Source organism: Pistacia vera, unplaced genomic scaffold (assembly GCF_008641045.1).
Source record: "Pistacia vera cultivar Batoury unplaced genomic scaffold, PisVer_v2 Contig676, whole genome shotgun sequence".
NCBI classification, from domain to species: domain Eukaryota; kingdom Viridiplantae; phylum Streptophyta; class Magnoliopsida; order Sapindales; family Anacardiaceae; genus Pistacia; species Pistacia vera.
Window position 1 is genome coordinate 149,223 of NW_022196530.1, and position 14,852 is coordinate 164,074.

The 14,852-nt window shown below is 33.8% G+C and overlaps 1 protein-coding gene across 4 annotated transcripts; it reads right to left on the reverse strand.

Moving 5' to 3' along the window:
* Positions 1 to 1,052: 1,052 nt before the first annotated feature.
* On the reverse strand, positions 1,053 to 9,186 carry LOC116113275 (UDP-glycosyltransferase TURAN). Of its 4 annotated transcripts, XM_031399419.1 has the most exons (17): positions 9,026 to 9,186; positions 8,777 to 8,889; positions 7,687 to 7,720; positions 6,356 to 6,411; positions 6,129 to 6,269; positions 4,605 to 4,753; positions 4,428 to 4,517; positions 4,263 to 4,329; positions 4,119 to 4,182; positions 3,924 to 4,029; positions 2,771 to 2,937; positions 2,577 to 2,687; positions 2,366 to 2,427; positions 2,185 to 2,237; positions 1,990 to 2,065; positions 1,778 to 1,906; positions 1,053 to 1,526 (listed from the first exon to the last, which is right to left on the reverse strand). In XM_031399419.1, exons 1-17 carry the CDS (start codon positions 9,123 to 9,125, stop codon positions 1,503 to 1,505), a joined length of 1,542 nt encoding a protein of 513 aa, XP_031255279.1. In that variant the 5' UTR covers positions 9,126 to 9,186; the 3' UTR covers positions 1,053 to 1,502. The 4 variants fall into 4 exon arrangements, with proteins under 4 accessions (XP_031255279.1, XP_031255282.1, XP_031255280.1 ...); XM_031399422.1 differs by lacking the exons at positions 7,687 to 7,720; positions 9,026 to 9,186 and adding an exon at positions 7,200 to 7,266 and having other exon boundaries at positions 1,056 to 1,526; positions 8,777 to 8,792; XM_031399420.1 differs by lacking the exons at positions 8,777 to 8,889; positions 9,026 to 9,186 and adding an exon at positions 7,200 to 7,266 and having other exon boundaries at positions 1,056 to 1,526.
* Positions 9,187 to 14,852: the final 5,666 nt, after the last annotated feature.

A 14,852-nucleotide genomic window follows, 5' to 3' on the forward strand; every position in this document is an offset into this window, starting at 1 on the left:
AAGGTAAAACTTGATGTTTTAATTTAAGGGTAAAGATATTGTCTTAATTAATCAAAGTAATAAAATTTATCAAAATCGAAAAGAAAATAAAAATGAATCCCTTCTTTTGTACATGTATTTCTTTCTCTTTCAGTCGCTGGATTTGCCACTAGTGTAATGTAATATGAAAACCAACAAGAGGATCCATAAATACAATAAAGAATGGTAGATTAAATCATTTCATAATAACTTTCACCTATAAAATATTTTCGAAATAGTTTATTAACCCCTCCTTCAATTATTTATTAAAAGAGTAACGCGTATATAAAGTATAAACCGATGATATAATTTTTTTGAATGATATATTATTTATTTATTTATATTTGCTGAATTAACTTTTTATAAACACATTTTGTGATACGACAAATTATATAAATAAGTCATGCATATATAAAATATTCTTATTTAAAAAATAAAAAATAAAAAACCTTTTACTTCCATTATAGCAGTTTTATGGGAAGGTAAAAATAACAAAAACAGTAAACATGGAAAAAGTGTTATAAGTTTATTTCGTCACAGAAACATTGTTTTAAAACCCGGACCGGAGGGCAAACCGTTTTGCTGTCCGGGTCACGGTTCAATCGGTCCAACCGGTTGGACCGGTCGGTTGGACCGATGACGTCAACAATATTTTATTTTTAAAAAATTACATATTAACCCCTTTAATCTTAATATATTACAAAAATTTCCCTAAAAAGTTTAAATTGGTCCCTAAAATTTTTATTTATTCCAAAAATACCCCAATAAAATTACCAATTAATCCCTAAACTTTTGATATATCCTCAAAATACCCCTATAAAATTACAAAGTAACCCTCATAATTTTAAAATATTTCAAAAACCCCCCTGAGACCTAAACCGGACCGGAGAAGCTACCGGTTCACGGTCCAACCGGTCCGACCGGCCGGTCCGGTCCGGTTTTTAAAACAGAGCACAGAAATAGTAAAACAATTTCCAAATTGGATAAAAAAGGGTACTTCAGTTGCAATGCAGCTGATGATTCACCGGATATTATGCATTCATAGCAGTTGTGTTCTATTGCTGCACATTTCACTCAAATAATTCCACGTCAAAACTAGAAATGAAAAACAGAAATTCTGTTATTGATTAATCAAAATTTTATTTTCAATTTCACTCATCACAATCTATAGACATTAGAAAAATATAAAATAGAACCTGACTCCCAATCGATATCGACACCTCTTCTCAGGAACACATAAGTCAGCACCACAATCAAATACAATACAACTCATCCAATTTGGTGTCTTCCCAAGGGATTGTCATTTTCCAATACAGATACAGTATCATTACACCAGGGAGTTAAGAAATTAGATAACGGCAAAGTATCATTAACCAAAACTATTCATCCTTTTCTAATCGTTGACACATAACGGGTATCTGCATCACCTGGTATCGTAAAATTTCCTCTGTAAGCTTTACATATGTTCTAGCTGAAATCAGATGTCAGTTCGTGTACTGAGAGATAACCTGCAGGTTCAAACCCCTCTATTTAGTTTCATAAGAATTACCAAATTTACAAGAAAATACAAGCACTTGGATAAGGTGAAAATGACGCATTTCAACTAAACGGTTAAACATTATTAGAGCAATTTGTATTTTTAGCCTCTATGCAGTGTCAAGGGAAACCGGATGAAAATTTTTTATCTGCTGAATAAAATTATTATTAAAAATAGATCACACATAAAATTATGGACATCTATATGAGACAGTTAACTTGCCTCTGATATTAATGGCTTGGCATGCTCTTCCCACTCGGTAGCCCACCTTGCAGAAGAACCCGTTGCCAATGCACCATTTCTCAACAACTTCAGAGAATCACATTGATCCGGAAAACCCTTAAAGAGCATCTTCAAAGATAAACTAGGAAAAACTTTAAGTATCCATCCGAAAACAATCCAAGCACTTATGCTAGTGAAGCAAACAAACTTACCAGAAGTTCATCAGCTAGCTCTGAAGATGATGAAAAAAGAAGGCCATTTTTCTCAACTTTAACAAGTTCTTCAATGCTTCATAAAGATCAAAGCAACATTACTATTACTAAGGAGAATGTAGCATCCAAACAACATAAAACCATGAAAGTATGCATCATATGCAGAGTGATCAAAGATAAGAAACAAGGATTCACCAAGAGTAGGAAACAGCACAAACAGGCAGTCCACAACCAAACATATCCACTACCTGGTAGCCAATAAGAGATCATTTTAGTGAATTTGGTAAAATGAGAGATTGCTTAAACAACAACGTTATTCTTACCACAAGTACGCTGTAAAACTTCAAGCTATAACTTAAACTCTATAATAACACACCTTCATTGGGAGGTCTAACCCCGATGATGATGTATGCAGACAAACACCCAAGTCTGCTGATCCTGTAATTGAGAAAGACAATAAAATTAACAAATAAACAAGAAATAGAGAACAGTAAAAAGAAATAAAAACCTACAAAGCATTTTATTTCTTGTTTGGAGGGGGGAGATTCCCCAAGAAATTATAAACAAATTAAAAATACATAACCTACCAAGAAGCAATGGATAATCCTCAGCTGAGAGCCACATGGTACGAAATGCCACATGTTTAAGGCGTAACCTCCTGATTTTCTCTTCATATTTTTCTTTCTCAGGTCCTTTGCCTTCGTCAAGGAAAAAAAAAAATCTCAAGTGACTAGGTGTCCATGTGGATGCTAACATTGCATAAGAAGCAACAGAATTATACCAGTGATGATAAACAATAACCTAGGGTACAAGCATTGCTTCTCATCAGAAATTTCTTTCCAAAGAATCTCTTCACTGGTTGAATCATCTTCATTCAATATTGCTGCAACACGTCTATCATACATCACAGCTGCTTCCAGCAGAATGCCAAAATTTTCATCTGGAGTCCTGAAAAAACATGTCATTATCTAAAATAAATAGCCTGTCTCGCCATATTTTTGTCAAAAGTAGATGATATCATGTCATTGCAGACATAGTACATTTAACTTTCCGGGTAAACACATACAAGCAGCAGCCATATATGCATTCAGATATGGAATCAGCAAATATTAATGGGATCCTTCTAACCTAGTTGAAAAACCGGATAGTGTTTGAATCCTTCTAAACTAGTTGAATACACCATAAAGCAAGTTATCAGTAATAGTAGCACCATAAGAACAAAATTGATCCACCTTGAGCACTTCTATATTCTATACTCATTGTGATTCATCTATTATTACACCAGTATAGTCCAATCAAAAACTAATCAATCATACTCACTGAATGAGATTCACATGCATCAGCTGCACAAATGAATCATAGGTTTATAATAAATATGGCCATAAATGATAGAAGAATAGGCAACCTTGCACTATCTTGCATACGTTTGCTGCAAAATTTTAGTATAAGAGCCAACATTCAATAATCGAATTTTAAAATTAGTTATGACCACTTTCTTTAGTGAAATATTTATTATGAGGAAAACTCTAAAAGTAGATATACTGCCTTCCATCTTCAACTATTATAACAATAATAATAAACCAGGTCCTCTCCAGCATAATCATACACAACATATTTAAATCATAAATGGGGGCCTTCCCTCAATGTTTATGAGCCATATACACATATTTCTGAGGCTTATTACTTATTAGCGAGCCAGAAGAGGAGAAGATAGAGAGATTTTATACAGAACCAGAACAAGAAAGTCAATGAGATATTAAAAACTCATAAAAAGCTTAGCACACATAATATGATATGCAAAACAGCTTTTATATCATAAACATGGCAACTGATAAAGGCACAGCAGCAAGCATGAATAAAGGGCATGCAAACCAAGTAAATAAGTATTTAAGTGTTTATATCATTAAAAAAATTTCACAAAAAGATGAACTCACCAGCTCGTACTGCTTACCACAAGAGCTGGCCTGTTAGGCTTTAAGAAAACAGCAGTGCCAGACTGAGTTGTAAACAGAGTCTCATCTGTGTGGGGGCTCCCGATCCCTAAAAGTGTAAATATAAAGGTAACAAGTTGTCCTGTTACAATCCATGAACCAATAGGAACTACAGAATAATTGGGTGACGAAACTTACCATTATTGATACAATCTTGAATACCAAGAGGCTGACAAAGATTCTTATCCAGTCTATAAAACAACTAAAAGTGATCCACAATTTAGAATAATATTTTGAACCATATATTCTGGATTTGACCACGGAAAAAGAAATGTAATTTACCTTATGTTTCTCGTCAAGTGATGTTGGATTGAAAAACTCCGGAGGCTGATCATATAATACAGTAGCTCTATCAATTTGACACAAGAATCCAGAACTCACCATTAGAATACTTCATCATAAAGTCTAATACAGAATCAAACTGTGACTGTGAGCTGACCATCTTACTTGATTCCCCAGTTTTGAGCCAATTCATGTTGCATTGCCTGTGTTACACACAGAGCACCATTTGCCATCTTCCCAAAATACTTCTCAAACCTAAGAAAAGAATAGTCACATCTGTTATATAGCTAACGAGCTGTCATAAAAAAGAAAGTGAAGTTTAGAGATCAACTTTATTGGTACCAGTGGTATACTGAAACAAAGCGACTACTTCTTCCCAGGGACAAACCGAGCAACGTGTATCCAAAATTATGCCAATCAACAATAAACGCAGACTTTCTCAGTGAACTTGCCAATTTTACAGCCACTAAGGTTGGAATGGAAGGAGGATTCTACATAAGCAAAGACCATGAAAGACTAAGAGATCAGCAGCAATCACGCAGATTATAAACTGTTAAATCTCAAAAGGTGAAAAATACAGGTATTATAGCATGAAGATATGTAAAAACACTAATACATGTCATGAATATAGCATTATGTCATGCAAAATTATCAAAGTCATTCTTTACTGTTGTAAGAACTAGCACTCTTTGTTCTAGAATTGAACAACTTAACTGCAGTTAATTAAATTCAAGGAGACAACTATCACCTCCCAGGACTAGGGTTCAAAACATTAAAGAATATCGGGAGCAATTAAACCAGCAGTGAAGATTTGGAAGGCTAAAGTTGCTCTCAAAGTTCAATTCTTATCCTAGTTGGTGCTTCATGGAAAGGTCATACCACTGGTATGTAACAGAAAAGAGCCTGATGCTTGTCTTTCTCCAAGTTGGTGTTTTATGTATAGAAAGGATGTGGAAAGCTATAACCAGTTTTCTCTTAACTGCCAATTACTTTAAAACTATGGTTTAAAATCTACAGAGAGGCGTATAAAGCTTTGGGTAAATCCAAAGTCTTGTGATGCTGCATATATTTAACACCATAATAATTTTGAAGGTGAAGAGAAAACTTTAGTTTTATGGAGATGTGCGTTTATACTGCTGCATCGATTTTTTGGAGTGAAATGAATAAAAGGATTTTTCAAAATTTAAGATAGAACTCAAGAGCTTGTTTCTCTGCAGGCTTCTATTACTCAACAGTTTTAGGGTTTCTTTTCTATTTATTCATGGTTGGAAAGTTGTAATGGCTTGATTTCCCTTTTTCAACTCCTTTTTCTGTTCTTTAAAAGGCCCTCTGGTTCCACTTAAACTATGATGTACTGTAAAGTTATAGGTTTCAAAAATTCCAATATATCAAATACAAGGACGACTATGAAAATATTAATTTTAATTAATTTAGACTTAAAAAAGGAAGAAAAAAGAAATCACCTTAGAACTCATATTTAAACATGACAAAAATAAATAAATAACATTAATACTTATTTATTAAGACCACTTTATGACTTAAGTCAAATTCAGACCAAGAATTAAGGCAAAAAAACTAATGTACTTCAGACCACATAAATATTTCCCATTACTATGAAAGAGGCATAAAACTTTATAGTTTTTTTTTTTTTTCTTTTTCCCCATTGTGAACTATTTATAAATGAAAGCATCACTAATTAGTGTTATTTTAGTCTTAATTATCACTGATAAGTGATTAAAACGGATAAGGGTTTGGATTTCAAAATAAAAATCAATGCAGCAACAAGTGATAAGCAACAAGACTTAATTCATCACAAATGTATTAAACAAGACAAATGGTATCACTCAAAATAACGTAGGAACTCACCTGCACTAAAAAAACATCAGGAGAAGATACTCTAACACAAAGAAACCAGAGAAGCATGAAAAACTGAATTAAAGCCTTGAGCACAAGCAGTAAGGGATGAAGCAACTTTGGTAAGCCTCGAGGGGCTATTGACCATGGAGTCTGCAAATATTTATGGGGAAAAAAACAATTAAAATAGAAATTTACAAAATCAAAAAGCTAAGCAAAAGATTTAACCATGTTAGTACCATTGTGTGAATGTGAATAGACGGATGTTCAATAACAGCAGTGTGGGGCTCAGAACCTGTCCAAACATTAAACTTAGTTATTACACTAGCATATTTGATAGCATTACAAAACAAATAAATTATTTACACATGAAGCCCTAAGTCTGCACTAACAACCAAATTTTGTATTTTCTTGTTCTGATTAAAAAAAAAAAAAAGAAAATTATATTAATCAGAGAAAATACATGATAATTAGAGTGAAGCGGAGGTCCAAGAATAGAAAAAGGAAATGAAAAAATAAAATCAAACCACTACAACTTTCCAATCCTTCTAAATATTCTATTTCCTCACCAATGCACAAAATGATGCAAGAATATGAGATCTATCCTAAAGAAGATTCACATCTTTTCCTTGAGTTTTGTTACTAATGCCCAAATATGTAATTGAATACATAGAGTAAACAAATCTACAATTAAGCACAAAACCCAAGTCACTAGAGATGAGGGTGCTGTGTTAAGAGAAATGCATCTCATGTTGATGTGAGCCTATGGTGATTCGCAGGAGGAAGAATGGGGAGGACACAGTATGCCAAAAAGTAGTTTAGTTTTTTGCAGAAGATGATGATGCCAAACAGAAAATAACTTCAATATTAGGGCTGGATGTGAATTGATCTCAGACACAATAGGAATATATTTGAGGTGAAAACCTTAATGTTCACGGTTATCTAGATTGTGGAAATAATGAGAGAGATTGTAAGAGCTTGGAACAATATAAGAGAAGAAAAAAAAAAAATAACGTATAGAAAGTAGATAAATCATACCTAGAGTTCCTAAGCAATCACACTACTAAAGGAGAAGGCAATCACCTCAATAAAGCTTCATCATAGCAATTAAAAAGATTGCTGTATCTGAGCTTCAATTTTAGAACTAATCCTGTTAATGTTTGAAAAGTACTCTCACAGTCAGAACATTTGTAAAATTCTTGTCTTCTTTCAACTTGCAAAACATAAAGATCACATCTCAACATCTGTCAGAATTTAACACAGCTATTGTATCCTCTACGTTTCACAAAGACTTAATGTTATCCTGTTATACTTAAACCCACTATAAGAAGTATTAAGTTGGAATGCAGACATGGAACCTGAACAATGTAGGCTAGAACTTTAGACATACTTTCACATATTACACATAATAGTACACAAATTATAACTACTAGCAAAACATATGTACAAAGGAAATATTTTATATCAGTTAATAAATAAAGGAAAGAAATCACAAGTTTTTTATGTCAATTTATATTTTAGCTGAAAAAAGGATTGCATCGTATGGAATATCTTGTGTAGAGAGGTATACCTCCATAAGCAACAATGTCAACCTCTAAAGACATCTGCATGAACAAATGTAAAGCTAGAGGATCAGTCAAGTCAAAACCTAAGAATAATAAGTCCTCCATGGAAGAATGGAGAGGTTGAGCTGGAGGAGAGATAAAGTTGTAACATTATAAGGCTTCAGTCCACAATATCTATGCAAGTATGACCATAAACAAGTGGGATGAAATTATATGCATAATGAATGACAAAAGCATTTTATAGACTCTCAAAAGAATAGAATCACCTTCATTTTCAATACGGACTACAGACTACGAGCCTATAACAATCCAAAAGATAAACTTCGTTAAAGACATTACTATCATTCCACCATGTAACAATGAACAATCAAACTTCAAGACTGGCATCCCTTACCATGAAAATATTAACAGAAGAGAAAACCAAATAGCTAGCACATCTCAAATTAGAAAAATAGTAAGCATTAAACAATATATTAGAGTAATACAGAACGAAACAAATTCTATAAAACTAGAAGTCCCGCTGACAACCAAAGTATCATAAATACTCTAGGAAAAGACAATCTTCCAAAAATTTTCGACATTGCTTATGCACCTAAAACACTGTAACAGCTGACCTCCCAAGCAAAGAATGGTGATATAATTATTTTAGTGATTTAACATGCTTCATTTTCTTCTAGTTTCTGAGGCATTTCATTTTTCTTTATCACTCATAGTCGTGAAGCACCTATAATTTGAACTGAGAAGTGTTTGATTCATGTCGTACGTTTTTTTCTGATCACTTCTCTTGATGTTTAGTGGACAGCCGTTCACTTTCTTCTTTAATGTCTACTTTGAAACTCTTTTTTGATCAGCAATAAAATTTCCTTCTATTTTCTTCTTAACACCAAAATGGTAATATGTACCAGTTATTATAAGTTACTAAAATAATTCATATTTCACTACTATATTTCCATTAAATTTTACTAAAGTAGCGATTTCACATTACAATTTCCAGTTCAAATACTTTTTTAAAAGTTGTTAAAAATTGCCCTTAAAAAAAAAAAAAAAAAAAATCACGGGTAAGGTTATCGGCACAGTATAATAGGTGATCAGTACCTGACGAGCAAGAGAAAGAGCATGATATTGCATACGAGGACTGCGGCCGAGATCTCCAAGAACCACCACGCACGCTCGGCTTCTCCTTCCTAACTTTTCTTCAACTTTTCGCCCTTCGAATTCGTCAATTATTACATCAAAAAAAAAATATATATATTAGAATTTCAGTTACTTTTGACATAAAATCTGCAGTGATCTAGAGAGGAAACAAAATAAATGAATAAATAGATGAAGGAAAGAAGAACTTACTGGCCATTGATTGAAGAGTTATTGGAGCAATCGGCCCTCTCCTTCTGTCTCGTCTCACTGGTAATTGAACTGAACGGAAATGAAAACTCAACTTGGACATGAAGGAATCGGGAAATTTTTGGGCTCAATGGGCTTCCCTTAGGCTTCATCACAAAGTAAAAATGAAGCTGGGCTAAATTTTTAATTCTTTCGTAGAATCTCCAATTTTTTTTTTCATTAATTTAAATACAATTATTAATCCTTTATTTAATACAATCTATTTAATTTGAAGGAAATAAAAGGGAGATATTTTTAGTGACAACTCGATAATTTATAATCATTGTTGTAATTTTAGTGGTGCTATTTAGTAATAATTCAGGAAAGGTAAAATAAATAAAGTAAATAACAGGGGACCAAAATGAGAGAATTGTTTCTCAAAATTTTGGATTGTCACAAATGGAAGGGGGGTGATAGAAATGAATTGGGATTGGGGGGTATTTATAGCCAAGTAATGCTATACTTACACTATTTTTTTACACCATTTTGTAAACATCATGATGTGGCATATGCTACAACCACACAAATTCTATTATAATATTAAAAATTCAAAATAATTAAAAAATTATGTGGTTGTGACATATGTCACATTATGATGTAATGAAAATTGTATAAAAGAGTGATGAAAGTATAACATTACTCATTTATAGCCACACCCCCCAACTTTTCACCGCCCCATGCTAAGGTGGTGGATGGCCACCAATATTTACAACACTCCCAGTTGGACATCCACTGCTTATAGATAATTATATTTAACCTTACTCAAGAAAAACCAGTGGGAAAAAACTTAAGTAAAGAAATACAACTCTACAATGAGACTATAATGTGAAGTTGGACAAGCTTCATACTGCCTCATTAAAATTGTCAGGAAAACCCAGTGGGACAAAACCTGATCAAGGAAAATAGAGTACAGTGCACATATGTCAAGTACAATAAAGAATACAATTTCTAAAAACTCCCCCTAATCGCTGCTCCTCTTGATCAATGCTCTCCCTCATAATAGTAGAATTAATTTAGTAATTTATTGAGTCGTCGTATACTGATACTATACACTAATCAAATGTTGATGTTGGTAAGGCCTCAGTGAATAAATCTGCAAGATTATCACTGAAGCGTATTTGTTTGACATCAATCTCTCTATTTTGCTGGAGTTTGTGAGTGTAAAAGAACTTCGGTGAAATATGCTTGGTTCAGCCCCTGACTTGGGCAATACATGTCGCATTGTCTTTATTTATAATTGTGGGAGTATCTGAGGTACGTGGCAATTTGCATGTACTTTCAATATGATGGATGACATATCTTAACCGTACGCATTCTCGGCTAGCTTCATGAAGCGCAAGAATCTCAGAGTGATTGGAGGAAGTGACAACCAATGTTTGTTTTGTAGAGCGTCATTATATTGTAGTACTATTATAAGCGAAAACATATCTCGTATGTGAGCGAGCTTTTTGAGGATCAGAAAGGTACTAGCATCTGTATAACCAACTAATATAAGATCATTAACAAATTTCCTTGGATAAAATAATCTCAAGTCTTTTGTTCCACTAAGGTAACGAAAATCATGTTTGATCCCATTCCAATGTCGGTGAGTTGGTGCAGAGCTAAATCTTGCCAACAGATTCACTGCAAATGCTATGTTTGGTCTCATACATTGTGCCAAATATAATAATGCACATATTGCATCTAGATACGGTACTTCAAGACCAAGTATCTTTTCGTCGTCTTCTTTAGGACGAAATGGATCCTTTTTAGGATCAATAGACTGAACTACCATAGGGGTACTCAAGGGGTGAGATTTATCCATATAAAATCGCTTAAGGATCTCTTTAATATAATTTGATTGATGGAGCAAAGTTTCATCTGAACAATGCTCGATCTACAGGCCGAGATAATACTTCGTTTTCCCTAAATCCTTCATTTCAACTTCTCTTTTTAATTACTCAGTAGCTTTTTTGAGCCCTTCAGGAGTCCCTATTAAGTTCATGTCATCAATATATATTATCACAATTGCAAATTCTGATTCTAACGTTTTTAGAAAGACACACGGACATATAGGATCATTGATGTATCCTTCCTTCATTAGATACTCATTGAGACGATTATACCACATTCTTCCTTATTGTTTCAACCCATATAACGATCTTTGCAATTTTATTGAATACATGTTCCTTTTATTTGCTTTTGGCACTTTGAATCCTTCAAGGATTTTCATATAGATATCAGTATCTAGTGTCCCATACAAATATGTTGTGACAACGTCCATGAAACGCATATCAAATCTTTCTAAGACTGATAAACCAATCAAGTATCGAAATGTGATAGCATCCATCACTAGTGAATACGTCTCATCAAATTCAATTCCGTGTCTCTGCAGGAAACCTTGAGCCACTAGTCTGGCCTTATACCTAGCAATCTCATTTTTCTCATTCTGTTTCCTTGTGAATACCCACTTGTATCCTAGGAGTTTCACGTTTTCAAGCATTTGGACTACAAGTCCAAATACATTACATTTTGCTAGGGAGGTTAATTATGCTTGAATTGCCTCTTCCCATTTTGGTCAATCACGTCTCTTTCAACATTCATCAACAGAACGTGGCTCAAACTCATCATTCATAATTTTAGTAGCTACTGCGTATGAGAATATGCTATCGACAATAGTTATTTCACGATTCTACATTTCTTTACTATGAGCATAGTTTATAGAAATTTCTTCATTTCTATGTTCTTGCATTCCTTTAGGGATTTGTTCCACTTCAAGGGATTTTGTCTTTTCAGGGACTATTAACTCTTCTAGAGTTAGTTAGAAGATGTAGAATGGTCTATTATTCCAGTATTGTCAATATTGGCACTTATTTGGTTATGTGTCTTTCGTTTCTTAGGAACAGTATCCCTGGCTCCAACCGGCCTACCATGCTTCTGACATGTAATAGATGAATCGATCGTTGCCCATATGGATTGTTTATTGGTAACATCAATCTTTGTTGGTGTATTAACAACAAGAATGTATGATCTTATTATTTTTGTTGCATCTGTAAATGCATTAGGCATTTGGTTGGCAATATTTTGCAAATGTGTTATTCTTTACACTTCAATTTCAGATTGAAATGTGTGAGACATAGAATTCAATTTTCAAGAAAGTTTAGGCCTTACTTTAGGAGACTTTACTTTTCCCCTTAAAGGAAGAAATATTATTCATCAAAATGGCAATCCGCAAAACGTGTAGTAAACAGATCACCCATCAGGAGCTCAAGATATCTGATGATGGATGGTGAGTCATAGCCAACATATATTCCTAAATGATGTTGGGGTCCCATTTTGGGGCGTTGAAGGGGTGCAATTGGAACTTGCATAGCATAACCAAAAGTTCTTAAATGGGATATATTAGGCGGATGTCCAAATACAAGCTATATTGGAGAGTATTGATGATATGCAGTGGGTCTTCGACGAATTAACTCTACAACATGTAAAACAACATGAGTCTAGGCAAAAGTCGGTAATTGCGTACATAATAGCAAAGTTCTTGCAATTAATTGGATATGCTTTATAAATGACTCTACCATACCATTCTGGGTATGTACATGTGGTATTGGGTGCTCAATATCAATTCCCATTGTTGTACAATAGTTATTAAATGTCTTTGAGGTAAACTCATCAACATTGTCCAGACGAATTGCTTTAATTGGGTAATCTGGAAAGTTTGCTCATAATTTGATAATTTGTACCAGCAATCTAGCAAAGGCAACATTACGGGTAGATAGTAGACACACATGTGACAATTGTGCTGATGCGTCAATCAATACCATGAAATAGCGAAAAGGTCCACTTAGTGAATTAATAGGTCCACATATGTCCCCTTGAATTCTTTGTAAAAATTATGGGGATTCTAGACCAACTTTAGTCCTGGATGGCTTAAGTGCCAATTTGCCTTGTGAGCAAGCAATACAATCACTCTCATTAGGAGGCAGAATCTTTAGGTTCTTTAATGGGTGCCCATATGAGTTTTCTATGATCCTAAGCATCATAGTAGATCTTAGATGACCAAGACAGTCGTGCCAAATCTTAAAAAGTTCAGGATCAGTGAACTTTTGGTTCATAACTGCGTAGACTTCAACATTCTTCAGGAATGTGTAATATAACCTTGATAAGAAAGCAGGAGGTTTCTCCAATACATGCTTCTAGCATGAAATATTAGCAATGATGCATAGAAACTCTTCATCCTTTTCACTTAAAGTTTCAATGTGGTATCCGTTAAGTCGTATATCTTTGAAACTAAGCAAATTTCTTCTGGATTTGCTAGAATATAAAGCATCATAGATACTTAATTCAGTTCCACTTGGTAACAATAGTGTTGCTCTTCCGAGGCCCTCAATTATGTTTATAGATCCTGATATAGTATTTATTTTAGCCTCAGTAAAGGTCAAACCTGAGAAATATTTTCTATCCCGAAGGATAGTGTGCATTGTTGCACTGTCTAGTGTCTACTATACAAATGTCTCCACCATTACTGGATATTGATGTCTCAGTTCCGAAGTCCATCTTTCAATAAGGGTACACTTGTTAAGCTCTTCGTGTTGATAACGTGTTATAATTTTAGTCGTGTTATTTAGTAATAACTTAGGAAAGGTAAAATAAATAAAGTAAATAACAATTAACAGGGGACCAAAATGAGGGAGTTGAGAGATAGAATTGTTCCTCAAAATTTTGGATTGATTACAAATGAAAGGGGATTGATAACAAATGAATCGGGATCTCCCCGCCCCCCTTTTCCCACTTTTCACAGCCTCATTTACAACAATTATTCAATTATAACATAATAACAATTGTGAATTATGAATTAAAATCTTATACTTGGTAAAAAAGGAAAAATTATGAAAGGTTCTTTGGAAAATTAGTTTGAATTATTTGAAGGATATTTCATACACCCCTTTTGAGATTGTTTAATATATGTGCACCCAAACTTTTTGGAAATCATCCAATACCTTTCTACAATCCATTGAAACCTCCATTGAAAAGGGCATTTTTAATGATTTAAACTTTAAATTGTTTTTTAGTCGTTATTATAAGGGGTTCTTAATGGTTTTAAGGGTGTGTTTGGTTGTGGGTTATATGAGATTATTGAAATAATGTCATTTTATATTCCTTGCATTACTATATTTGGTTATTAAATAATACAAAATTTTGGTAATCTTCTAAACTCAATAGTAATCACTGTTGGTTATATAAGTGGTAATCTGATTACCATCATTTTCTTAGGTATTTTGAGATTACTTGATAATCTAATTTTTGTTACAATTTTATCCCTTATTAATAAAATTTTAGGACAATAATGCCCTTATTTTTATTCTAATTTACATGAACCTGTCATTACAATTTTGTCTCTAATTAATGAAATTAATTTACATGAACCTGTCATTACAATTTTATCTCTAATTAATGAAGTTTTTGGACAGTGATGTCCTTGTATTTAAAACAAATTACAGGCCACCCAAGACCACCACCACCTGCTAGCAACCACCGCTGACTGACTTGGCTGGAATGGTGTACAACCGGTCAGATATGGTCGATCATGTGCCGATTTGGTCGTTTTCAGCCAGATTTTGGCTATTAACAACCATTAAATCTCTGGCCATTGTTCTGGCCATAGATCTAGCGTTTTCAGCCAGATCGGTGCATGGCCGATCGTGCGTCATTTCGGCAACTGCCGTCTGGCGTTGGTGGTTGGCGGTCAACTGTCCTCTCGGGTGACTAGGGTGCTTTAATTAATTTTTAAACTTTTATTGTGAAGGTTTTT